Below are 13,866 nucleotides of genomic sequence, written 5' to 3' on the forward strand. Positions count from 1 at the left end.
TGTGTTGCGCGCGCGCGCGCATGCGCGCTCATGCGTAAGGCATTGGACAGCTTCGGTACCCTCTTTCTACTAGCTGGGCCCACTAGCTGGGTTATCAGGCTCGGAGGCGAACACCTTCTCCGAAGAAGCCACTTTCTAAATTGTTGTTTTTTACTTTTGAGGTAGGTTTCATTCCATAGCCCAGGTTGCTCCCAAGCTCTCAGCAATCCTGCCTCAGCCCCCCAAATGTCCGTCCCTTTCCATTTAACTTGATCACTTTTCCATCTCATAAGAACAGTACATTCCCCTCCTACAACTTATTTTCCCTAAAGCTATTTTTGAGAAAGTAAAAAGGCTCCATCACAGAGGGAATTTAAACTACAAAAGCATTATAAAAATTGTCAAGAAAATTGGGAGGGGAGAAAATAAGGTTGTAGCTGGACTATGAAATCCAAAAGCCTCAAATTTTTCCAAATCTGATATTTAATGATTACAGAACTATTTATACTTTACAAAATGGTACACCTCAAAATCAACAGTTAAATCACTCAATTTAGTTGTATATAAATAATAACTCGATGATGCTGACTTGGGGAACAGCTTAAAGCTTAGATAGTAATCTTCAGTCTATAGTAATTGTAGATATCTTTGTGAAAAGCATAGATCCTTTACATTTACTTCTTTGAGAAAGTGAGTTCTGACAGTGGCATCCCACTAAGTGCATATAATACAGGAATTATTCTATGGCACAAAATGCTAGTGCCCCACTTGGAAGTCCTGGCACTCTGCAGACTCCACCACTTTGCTACTTCAGATAAAGTAAATGGCTTCCCATACACCAGGAAAAGACCAAGTTGTAGGTTAGTCTCACTTGGTGAAAAGGACAGAACATAATCTAAGTGTCCCATCTTTTTTGATATTGTAAAGACTACATTATTATGTACAAATTTCTCACTGAAGAACTGTGCAATCGAGTCATACACACAGGTAATAATAATAATAATAATAATAATAATAATAATAATAATAATAATAACCATAAAATAAGTAGTAGTAATGGTAATAATAATAACTGAAATATTTTTAAAGTGTTAATTATTTTGTACTGAGTTGCACTCATAGCTATCCTGGGTCACATGGGCCACAGGCTGCACATGGCTGAAAGACAACAGGCCACACTCTAAACTTTTTAAACTTAATCATTTTTATTAAAAACGCTTTAAATCCAAACTGACTTAGACCCACAAGTTAGCATGAGCCTTGACTCTTCTTTTCAGGTGAGTTTGCTGTAACCTGGAGCTTGTCTACATTTAGATAATAGATGATAGATAGATAGATAGATAGATAGATAGATAGATAGATAGATAGATGCAAGAAGTGGCTTTGATTCTTAAAAATCAGGATGAAACCTGTTCTGCTGACTGATATAAAGGAAGATGTACACACATCCATGTTGACACCCCAGCTATCTGCTTTCCCAATGTCCTAACATGGACTGCGTCCATCTCTACCCACACACAAGCTCTGGAGCTCACCTAAGACTTGGTCAACCAGAACTCCAAGAGTGAGTTCACTATTCTATGATTCTGCTCACTCCAGATGGCTCTGATGCTCACTAAAACTTCAAGACCACTAATTTAATATTTGAAAACCAGCAGGCATATGCCTTCCCAATGTTAGCACAGGCCCTCTAGTTTCCCAACATAACCTTGAACTGACTTCAGATCTCACTCCCTGGGTAAGATGGGATCGGTGCCCAAGTGCACAAGTGCATTAGTACTTAGTGAGAGTGGGGTGTATGAAGATTGCTATAGAAATGGAAGTCATTAGAGGTACCTCTATCTGGAACAATAGTGAAGCAAGCCATTATTGAATCCCTGGGGAGATTGTGAGGATAACTGTCACCGTCAAGGCCATAGGGGTGGTAGCTCTAACCATGTCTTCATTTAAGTCTACTTGGCCTGTGCAGAAAATAGGTGGATGTTGGAGAATGATAGATAATTATTCTAAGTTTAATCAACTGGTGACTCCAGTCAGAGCTGTTTCACAAGGTGCAGTTGTGTTACTTGGGCAGATTAACACATCTTCTGGAAATCTAATGCATGGCTAATGCTCTGGCAGATGTTTTTGTTTTTCTTTGTATCTGTCTATATGACCCACCAGGAGCTATTTTCTCTCAGCTGGTGTCTTTTATTATATTATGAGAAGGGGTTATTATTACAATATGTTGTGAGATGGCCATGACCTTTGATAACAAAGGGTAAAGCGTCATAGTTTAAAGTGAGGAGCATGGGTGTCAGGTTGAAAAAGGATGGACTTGTTTGTCTACTGACTGGATTTCAAAGGTGATTGGTGTGGGGATGTGAGGATGTGGGGATGTGGAGATGTGCAACCTGGGAGTTGGCCTGGAGCAAAAGTGAAATTGAAATGCGCCCAAAACCTCACAAACCTCATCCGAGAGAAGTGGGGTGGCTCTCTCCCTGCTCTCAAGCGTACATGCTCCAGTGCATGACCTCTACCTTTGAGGACAGTCATGTAGGCTGTGGCCAGATTATAGGCTCAATGTTCCCCTTCCCCTGCCTTCCAGGTTCTTGGTATTCTTCTTTATGTAAATGAAGCATTCGCAGGTGTCCACCTTAGCCAATAGTATATATTCATCTTGGAATTCCCTGCCCACTCCCCAAATCTATATGCCCCTTGATCACCTCAAATAAAGTTGAGCTGTCTCACTGAAGCTGGTTAGTATTCACAGCCATCCGAACCCTGTCCCACCTCCTTTTCTCCTCCCTGCCAGTGGCCAACAGCCCACAGGAAGAAGAGAGGGTCACAATTGGGAGACTGAGTTCTAGGTGAGTCTGTGAAAATATTTCCAAAGAGATTTTTAGTCAAGAAGAGAATACATATCCAGAGTGTTGGTGGCACCATGTCATGGCTTGGGATTCCGAATTTAATATAAAGGGGGAAAGAGAGAAAACCAAACGAGCAGTAACATTCATATCTCTCTGCTCCCTGCTTCAAAGGCAATGTGACCAGCCACCTTACAGTCTCTCCATAATATCTTCCCACCATAATGTACTCTACCCCCTCTGAAATATATAAGCCAAAATAAATCTTTCCTCCTTAAAGTTGCTTCTGTAAGGTATTTTATCACAGGAGTGAGGGAAGTAACTAATATAGTGAATATGAAAAATGTCAGCACAGAAAAACAGAGCCATGTTGCCAAGTCTTTATCATTCACTCAAAGAATATGCTGAATATAGGAGCAAACCACATTTAAGACTCATTTCCAACACTTTATGAGCCATGCCATTTGCCATGCCTGTACTAAATAAAATTACCTTAATTGGCCCTCCAGTAACCTTGAAATCTACTATATATAAAGGGCACATAGCTAAGTGTCCATCAGAATATCATTCAACTTGCAAATAAACAGAAATGCAACTCGCCAACTAATGTCCATTCAGAGGCATGGCCGGCATGCTTTGAAACTCAAGCTACTTATACATAAGTTGTCTTGCCACATCTTCTTTGGCTAACTGCTCTCAGAATTCATTGTATACCATAATTCGACCAGTAGGTTGTTTATAGGAAGCCATGTGTGGTGTCCTTTCAAACTGGCCTAAGATAATTATTAATTACTAGTCTGTGCCCATGACAAACACTCCTAATTACTCAAGGCCTTCAAGCCAGAGCCTGAGAATTATTTCTAAGATTCAGATTCCTTCAGAACAGTATTTCAAGCAGTGGAACGTGTTTACTTAGCAAGTATCTCCACAAATATTTTGGATTTGAAAATTTTTCATATTTTTTTAAATATTTGCACATACTTAATGAGATTTCCTGGAGCTAGAACCCAAGGGTAAACACTAAATTCATTTCCTTTTCATGTAGACTATATACTCCTACCCTGAAGATGATTTATATACAATCCTTTCAGTCCTCCTTGTCTGGACAGCCACCCACCACATAAGGTCAGACATAAAGGTCACACATCACTTTAGATCAACATTCTCGAAGTTGCGTATTTGGGAGAATTTCATTATTTTGGTCTTGGGGATTAGTATTTGTCTTCCAGGCCAATCAACACATTCTTTTCTTGTGATCCTTCCTGCCCCAATTACAGCTCTAAGTCTTTCTTTTTATTGTTCTGAGAACAATAAACTAAGCTTCAATTGATCCTGAGAGCCGCCTTTACAAATCTCTGCCACCTCAAGGGCCTCAATCATGCTAGATTATACTGAACAGTTTTAGCGATTTGAAAGCAGTTGTAACTCAGTGCACAGTACAAAACTGCTTTGAAAATCAGAGAGCCAAGCAAATAAAGCTGCTGCGCAGATAACAAAATGCCTGTGAAATAGTATTCTATGGGTATCACTGGGAAACGCAGAGCGTGAATAGCTCAGGGAGACTGATTCATAATGCCAGGTTTATAAGCATGAAAACACGGCTTGAGTAAATAATTCTGATTTTGCTTTGGATACTCACTGATGATTTTTTTATTCCACTAAGGGGGAACCACACTGTTCCTTTAGCAGCATCTCCATTATTCTAATTCCCTACGGAGAGAAGAAAGAAAGATCAAAATGTCATCTTTCATAGACAAGCACCATTACATTTATCACAACCTTTTCCCTTCGGGGAATCCAGGTCCCGACCACATATTCATTGCAGAAGAGAGGGCTCAGTCATCCCTGACATTTCTGTAATATTTCACTCGGCAATCCCCTTCTGTTTTCTCTGCATGCTCTTGGAGCTGTCTGGGAGGTGGGCAGAGCAGAGTTGAGAATCTGCTTACAACATCAGAAACAAGCCCAAGCCAAGGTAAGCAATGTTTCGCACGTGGCACAGCTTGCCGGGCGTTGGGATAATGGCGACGGTAAATGTTTGCTGAATGCTGACAATTGTGCTGCTTTCCCTGCCAAGGTTCAGGCACCTTGGTGCGGGCAGCAGGTGCTGCAGTATCCCACTGAGATGCTCTCCAAGATGAAGGCACTCTTTCCCCATCCATAAGAACCTGTTATGGACTGCTGCTGCCGGCACAAATCTTAGGATCTCAGCCAAGGCGGATCATCGCCTGAGGTCACGCCCCTTCTCCAGGGCCAGCCCATATCCTATGGTTGGTGGATATGAACATATAATGGCTCTCTTCCCTCGATTGCAAATAATTCTGAGGATATTGCACCCCCATAGTTTCGCACGGCGTAGCTGAGACCTTTTCAGCAGTTGTACCATAGTTGGCCTCCCCTGCTTCTCTCCGCAGTACATAGATGCTCCCCTGAGCCCTATCCAATACGCTCCACGTGAAAAACTCCACGTCTCTAACACCTTGTTTGAAAAAGACAAAAATCCACCTTCCTACTTAGAACACAGATGTTCAAAGAGCTTTAAGTATGTGTCCAAAGCTCTAATGTGATGATGCAGACAGGCTGCGCTCCATGCTGGTTTCAGATACACGCTCCAGTCTCTGCTCGGCTCCTTCCCTGGCTGCCCACACCACCTTGTCTGTCACGTGGGTCCTGGAGGAAAGAAGATAACTGATCCTCCTCCCCTACTTGGGAGACAAGTTCTGTGGGGTAGAGAATAACTTTCCTGTAGAAACATGGGGCTGAGGCATAATTGTGGGGTTGGATCCAGAAGGATGGGAGCCTGCTGTTCACAGAGACTAGCAACGCTGAGAATAATAGCAATGAAGGGAACTATAAAATGGTTCCTCAGAAAAGCAGGTTTAATGGCTCTGGGGAAGGGGTGGGGGCAGAGTTTTGTATCTTTGACAGCCTTTCATGAGATTGCCTTAAGGGAAAACAGGGCTGGCCAACGCTGAGTGGGCCTACAAAAGGGCCAGGAAGCTCCATTGGTGTTTTCATGAGCCAAGAGATGGGGATTGGAAGGAATTGAAAGCATCACTGGTGAACACAGTAAAATAGCTTAGGGGCTACAGAGACTCCTACACGGGGAAAGTGCTCAGGGTGCACAGATGAGGACCTGAGTTCAAACTCCCAACTCACTTCTTTAAAATGACCGAAGGGGAAAAAAAAAAAGCAAAAAGGAAGGAAGGGAAGGAGAGAGGGAGGGGGAGAAGGGAGGAAGGCAAGTCAACCACACATCTATATTCTATATTCACAGCCCTGGGAGACAAGGGAGCAGAGACAGATAGATGGATATATGAAGTTTACTGTCAAGCCATTCTAGCAAAATCTATGAGCTCTGGGTTCAAGTAGAGACCCATCTCCAAAAGATGTGGTGGAAAATGATAGGGGAAGTGCCTAAAAACAACCTCTGGCATCCACCTGCATTAACATGCATGTAAACTTTGCATTTACATATGCATACCCACATGAACATACACCGTATATATGCAAACATGCACATACACACCTATACACATATACACAAATCCACACACACAAACACATGCACACATGGACACAAACACACATGCACAAACACACACAAATACTCGCACAGAAACTCACCCATACACACATATATACAAATACACACGCATAGAAACCCACACATATATGCACATATACACAAACACACACACTAATATGAAAGCAGAATACATGAGAGCAGAATAAATGACATATGGTCCTGAAGGTCTTTCCAGTTGTGCCAGGGCCATCACCCCAGATGCAGCTTTAGAGAAGAGCAGCATCAAAGGATCTGGACAGAGGCTGAGAAGCATGGCTTGTCAGATGAACCAGTACAGGAACCCATAGGACCAGGACCATAGTCACAGGAGTCAGCTCATAGTCACATAGTCACCGTACTTATAGCTCATTGTCTTTCTGCTGGGTCACTTTTACCAAGAAATGCCTTAGACTAGACTACCGAGGACTTTGAGGCCAACTGGATTAATGCTATCTATTTCGAGCACACCAAACCAACCAGGACCATCTCCAATAGAGTAGAAGCTCCTTAGCCCTAACAGTGACAGACTAGCCTGGATCTGTACATTGATAACATAGTTCATGTGATTCGAAGATGCAATTCACAAAAATTTGTAAATAGTCCCTTTGTAATATCTCTAAGACCCCTGACTCCTCTCATCTGGGCATGATGAAGCACACCCTCCTTAATCATACCTGGAGATGTTCTCTCAGGTTGGACTTTTAAAACTAGTCTCCTGTTGGGGCTGGAGAGATGGCTTGCTGGCTAAGAGCACTAGCTGCTCTTGCGGAGGACCTGGGTTCAAGTCCCAGCACCTACACCAGGCAGCCTTCAACCTCCTATAACACCACCTCTAGGGGATCCTTTTTTTTTTTTTTTTTTTGGCCTCCTCAGACACCTGCAGTCACATGCATGTACAATCTCACACATACATAACTAAAAATGAATCTTAAAAAAAAAAAGCTAGTGTTGTAAAACCCTGGAGAGAAAGAGGTGGGGACCAGGGGTATAAAAAGTAGTAGGATAAAAATCCAAGCAGATTCTAAGAACCAGACCAGGATGGTATTCGCTTCTGTTCATTTATTCACTTATTCAACAACAGAGCTGACAATTATTTTTGTGTGCCTACTATGTGCACTGGATATTAAATGCTGAACAGCTAAGGCAAAATCCCTGCCCTGATAGAATTGACAAGGAGTTTTCTTCCTTGTTTCAATTTCATTCTCGTTCCAACAATCCCATTAAATAACTAAATGTCCTTTCACCTCCAGGAAGAACGCAAACTGGCACATAAATTCTTCCTTAAACATAGTTTTTCAGGGTACACAACTAGACACTATGTCTTTAACACAAGGAAGGCACATTCTTCCTTGGGAAGGGAGAACTAAGCCATGATCCATCCTACCCGTCTAAATTAAGACCTCCACCACTTATTGGGCCACTAATTGATGTAAATCAAGATTCTGAGGTTTGCCCTGGGAATGCAGAGATGTTATTTATTGAATCAATTATGTTCACAATGTGCAGTTGATTTTTCTTTTCCTCTTTCCCCCACATACCACTTTACTCAGAAGAAGAACAGTTAGATGCAGAAAGGGAAGAGTAAGGTCGAGTGGGGAAAAGGAGGGGCCGAAGCCCCAGCCATAGAACTTTCAAATAAAGTTTATCCTAGTTCTCAAATCTCACCCTGGAGAAATTAGACTTAAAGAGGCTAAATTTATTCCCCTTATCACACAGTGAGGCCCACATGCAGAGCAAACGTTAAGTGGCATCCACCTTTTAGATGTGCCTTAAAAGCTTTTTGGACTGACAAAGCATAAAGCAGCTTGATTTTATTATCTCTCTACTTTCAGAATGTTTTTTCCTCTATTACTAAGGGATCTTTCCCTATTTATCAAAGCACATGCAACTAAGACATCTTGGGGCCATGTGTCCCTAATGCCAGAAGACACTGATGTCTAAAACTACTTCCATTCTACAATCTCGGAGCCTTTCATGTTCAAAACCCTTCACAAGGAGCCCACTTTGTTTCTGAGAAATTGGTGATTATCACTGCAAGACCAAAGTGTGTCTTCAAGAAAGGTCAAAACCTAAGATGGCTAACTGCAGGCAGTGTGTTTATTTTATAATCAAGCTGTCACTCCCTTAGGAAGCTCTGATTTACCTGGGAGGCTCCAAAGGGAGTCATATTAGACCTTACAAAATTACAGACATCGGAGCAGTTCCCCAAAGGTATACCCATGCAGAGCTCTTAATAAAAGATCTGCTCACTTAATTATCACAGTAATAAAAAAAAATTGGTGTCAAAGATCCCACTGGAGATAACGCCTTCTTGTGGTTCATGGCTTTGAAGCAAATACTGCCTGTGATAGCTAAATTTGTGTCAACTTGACACAAGCTAGAGTCACCCAAGAGGTTGCTTTCATAAGAATGAAGACCAACAGAGTCACCTAACCTGGACCCTTGGGGTTCTCAGAGTCTGAACCACCAATCAAAGAACGTACAGGGCTGGACCTAGGCCTCTCTGCACATATGTAGCAGATGCGCAGCTTGGTCTTCATGTGGGTCCAGAACAATTGCAGCAGTGCCTATCCCAAAAGCTGTTGCCTGTGCTTCCATTTGTTCTTCTAGCTGGGCTGCTCTGTCTGGTCTCAGGGGGATAGGAAGGGCCTAGCCTCAAAGAGACTTGAAGCACCAAGGTGTGGGGATACCCAGGGAGGCCTCCGTCCATTCAGAGGAGAAGGGGAGGGGGAAATGTGAGGAGGATTGTAGGAAGGTGTGACCAGGAGGCAGGCAGTGAGTGGGATGTAATGTGATTAAGTAAAATAAATTAATTTTTTTTTTAAAAAAAGAATGGCATGTAGACAAGCCACAGGATATTTTCTTGATTGATGGGTGGTGCTATCCCTGGGTAAGTTATGTTGCAATGTATAAAAGCAAACAGAGCAAGTAATGAGAATCAAACCAATAAATAAGCAGCACTCCTCCATGGCCTCTGCTTCAGCTCCTGCCTCCAAGTTCCTACCTTGAGTTCCTGTCCTTACTTTCTTCAATGATGTGACTGTGATATGGAAGGGGAAGCAAAACTAAACCCTTTCCTCCCCAAGTTGCTTTGGTCAACAATAGTATTTTATCACCACAATAGAAAATCTAATTACCACATTATCCATAGTACTAGCTACCACATGGTGTGTGAGGCTGCAGCATTGAGATCCAACAGGACAAGATGGCCCTACACAGAGGTCATTGGTCTCCCCGGAAGAACGAAAAATAACTGGAAGATGAGACCATCTCTGAGAAGTGTTGTAACTTACAGAGCAAAGAGAAGGAGACGGGAAGGGCAGGTCAGTCATGCAGGGAGAGACTGACCTGGGAGAGCGACCAGAGGAGAAGAGACGCAAACTACAAAACCCGGTTATGAGTTACAGCTCCCGGAGACAGTAAAGAGGGAACATAGAAGATCAGGAAAAGGCATGGGAGACGGGAGCTGCACACAGCACTCTCACTGTTAAGCAATTAGCACAGGGAACTGGATAGCACAGAGAAGGGAACAAGGTGACTATTCTTCCTAGCTTTCAAGTTCCTCGTGCCCCACCCACCCACACCCACACTTTCCCCTGTCCTTCACTCCACTTCTTCCTGGAAGAGACAATAGCACCTAAAACCTCGTAGGTAGCCACAAATGTCACTGTCATTAGCTAATACCCTTCTAATGAAGACATTTGGGTCATATCCAAGCTTGCCTCAAGACCTTGTGCAAAATTTAAAATTCTTTATGCCTTGATGGCCCCCTCTTTGAATAAAGATAGCAACATGGAGTTGGGGGTAAAATCATGGCTAATCTGATAACCAAGATTACTAGTGTAAAAATGCTAGTTTACAGTAAACATCCTGTAATTAAATAGCCGTGCTTCTTCCCCCAGTCTTCCTTAATCCTCTGAGGCTGGAAAAGTAGCTTAGCTGGTTCCCGGCATACACAAATCTCCATCCAGAGCACTGCTTAAAAATCAAGTGTAGTGGCATATGGCTGCAACCCCACCATTCAGGAGGTAATGGAAGTGAGAGCAGAAATTCAAGGTCATCTTTGGCTACATAGCAATTTTAAAATCAGCCTGAGATACATGAGACTCAGTCTTGAAAAAGAGACGGGGAGGGAGGGTCTGAAGAAATGATCTAAAAACACTTGCCATGAAATCCTGACCAACCACATTTGATCTCTATAATGAAAGTAAAAGGTGATGAGACTACTTCACAAAATTGTCCTGACTTCCACACACATGCCATGATATTTGATATCCCCAACCCCCAACACACATAGAATAATAATAATAAGGCAAACAAACAAGAATGCATCCTGTGGAGGAATACAGCCTCTGGACACAGAAGACAACCATAACTGTCCACGGAATGAATGAATGAACCCACTAGCTAACCAATCAATCACCAATTTGCATTCTTACCACTTTAGATGAGATGCCAAGGTACTCCACAGAAACGAAATTTTGGCTGGCCAGTGGTGGGGCACGCCTTTAATCCCAGCACTTGGGAGGCAGAGACAGGTGGATTTCTGAGTTCGAGGCCAGCCTGGTCTACATACAGAGTGAGTTCCAGGACAGCCAGGGATATACAGAGAAACCCTGTCTCAAAAACACCAAAAAAAAAAAAAAAAAAAAAAAAAAAAGAAAGAAAGAAAGAAAGAAAGAAAGAAAGAAAAAAAAAGGAATTTTGAGTATGTTTTAATCCCAGTATCTTGAGCAGAATTTTAACACATAGTAGGTACTCAATGCTGATGGGTTGTAACTTGCTAGAATGAGTTTGAGATGAACTGTCCTCAAAGAATCTGCCACACGCTCAGCATCCTTGAAGTGTGGGTGAGAAGCTCAGCATCACAAGAGCTGCCACAGAAACGAAGAGACAAAACAAGGAAAGAGTGGAGGGATGAGAGGAAGAACAGATAACATGGAGGGAGCCAGGAGCACACACCAGACCTGGGGAAATCCAGATTAGTCAACAAATACTGAGAGTTAGTCAACAATTACTTTTCAATGCTGACGTTCACATTATAAACCACTGGACACTGATGAAAATATTTGCATCAAATTTACTCTATAAACTTCATGACCTTTCCAACTCCCATTTTCTTTTTAAGATGGATTGTGTAGAACTTGTTCAGAATCATCTTGCTAACAATGCAGACTTGCAAAGACATGAATAGGAGGTAAAGTAATAACACTTGGCTGCCTCGACTCTCCACAGGACCTGTGGTCCTTATTATGCTTGCCAGGCTCTGTCCAGTCCATTTCCATTCCAGTCTTTCAGCCACAGCCCTCTCCAATCACAGACTTGACTTACATTCCAGCTTCCTCCTCAGAAACCTGTCACTGCCTTCTCTCTCACTGCTTGTTCTCTCTGATGGGTATCCCTAGCTCTTCAAGCGGTAACCCTGGATCTCTGCAGTATTTACAGCTCAACTGGTCTACCCCATTCCTCAGAGAACACCTCCTCCCAGGGTCACCCCTGCTCACACAGCCCAGCCAGTCTAGATCAAATCACCAGGCCCCACTGTCTTTACAGCACTCATATAGCAATCCTCAAGCTTCTAAAATGCCCTGCCTTGTCTGTCACTCCCAATGAGAAGGTGTATTCTATGAGATCAAAGAAAGATGCTATGGGTATCTGCTGCTGAACCCCACCTACACTAGAACCTGAGAAATTGGTCATTATTTGTGAAGAACGGAGAGACGGAAATGAGGAAGGGAGGGGTGAAAGGAGGAAGCTATCTGTGTCCAGCTTTCTCATCAAAACATAAGAGAAAGACTCAGCAAAGCTCCCCAGAAAGAGACATTTTATCCCAATAAAGCACCTCTTAATTGGATGCCCAGTTTTTGTCAATATTTTTTCAGCTAGCTTCATCTACAAAACTGGAATAGGACCAAATAACAATAAGAAAGATTTATTAGCACATGCTGTGTGCCAAACACTGTGTGCAAACCTTCCCAGAACAAACTTCTACCTCCCATCTGCCCTGAAGGGCTGTTATTTGTGTTGGAGGGTGACACCAAAGCTCGGAGACATTCAACATCCCATCCAAACCCACACAGTAACTAAGAAACAGAGCCTCCATTAGACCCAAGGCAATCAAGCAGAAGAGCCTGGAATTCAGCTAAGCTGGAAGTTCAAATGAAAGTGTGAAAAGCCTATTACAAGGCTGGATGTGTACCAAGAGCTTTTCTCCCTCCCCTGTTGACTGTGGCTCGAAAATTCTGATAAACAAATCAGATATTTTAGTCCTGTTCCCAAACAAAATGTCATGAATTTTAATATGCGTCAATATCTAATCACATCTACAAATTATCTCAAATACAATACTTTTCAAATAGGACTAGTCAGATACAAGAGCTTTGAAATAATTTTTCCATACAAGTTGGTACGTTCTCGGTAAGATTCATTTTTTTTTTCATTAATCATGCCAAGTCTTTAGGTGTGACTGAATAACATTAACTGTTACAAGGTTTTGGATACCTCTGCTTCATATTATTAATCTTTCTTTTCTTCTTCTGGAGAATATTTAACTCTTAGATCTGGCAACAGGAAATAATAGATTCCCCAAATAAGAAAATCTAAAACGTGGAAAAGACTTTATATTTTCTAAGCCAGAACAAAGGAAATCCCCAGCAAAGGGTTGAAAAGTGGCCCATTTGGTTTAGGGAAATCTACAGCTGGCACCGCTGCTCCCTCTAAACCTGAACATGACAAGCATCAAGTCTCTGGTACTGTTCTGTTACCACACTCTTTCTCCACCTTCCAACAAGACTTGATCTGCCTGAATTTTGACTGTCTAGAAATGTGACCTGGATAATTTTATTTCTCCTGATTTGAATTTCATGTAAAACACAGATTTCTTTCACCATTAATCTAGGCTAACTGCTCACTCTGAGCCAAACCCTACCCTGTACTAACTCTCAGCAGAGCATCCTTATCTGCTTAGAAGGCACCATCCATGGGACAAGTTTACTACTCCTCACTCTATCTGTTGGTCCTAATTACAAGGGACTCTCTCTCATCCTCCATCAGAGAGGGCCTTTAGTGCCTGGCACCATGGGGCCCATTACCTACTCTTGTTGTGACAAATGAAAAAAATAACAAGGCTTCTATCGAGTTCCTTTTATCGCCTTTTTTTTTTCTGTTCATCAAACTTAAGCCAAAATACAGCTTCTCCACTTTCCTTTCTCACTCTGAGACAAAATGGAGAACCACAGTGTCTGTCTATTTTATCAAGAAATTGTCCCCAACAGAATGTATAAATCTAACTGTTGCCCAGGAAATAAAAAAAAAAAAATCCAATGGGTTCCTAGATAATTCTCCTTTTCTTCTATTTCTATTCCTGCCATTACGCAGACTTCTGTGTTAATCAATAATATCTGCATGCATGGCATCAAATCACGTCTTTCCTTTGAACAACGCATTATTTCCTGAAGCCATACATACATTAGT

At 42.2% G+C, this 13,866-nt stretch overlaps 1 protein-coding gene across 1 annotated transcript in view; it reads right to left on the minus strand.

The window, feature by feature from the left end:
* Positions 1–13,866, minus strand: part of Prelid2 (PRELI domain containing 2) — a 77,550-nt gene that overhangs the window by 2,632 nt on the left and 61,052 nt on the right. The window contains exon 6 of the mRNA XM_031365566.1: positions 4,465–4,535. Within this exon, the coding sequence (XP_031221426.1) occupies positions 4,476–4,535 (60 nt within the window). The 3' untranslated portion in view covers positions 4,465–4,475. The remainder of the gene's footprint in view (positions 1–4,464; positions 4,536–13,866) is intronic.

This window comes from Mastomys coucha, unplaced genomic scaffold (genome assembly GCF_008632895.1).
Source record: "Mastomys coucha isolate ucsf_1 unplaced genomic scaffold, UCSF_Mcou_1 pScaffold13, whole genome shotgun sequence".
NCBI lineage: Eukaryota > Metazoa > Chordata > Mammalia > Rodentia > Muridae > Mastomys > Mastomys coucha.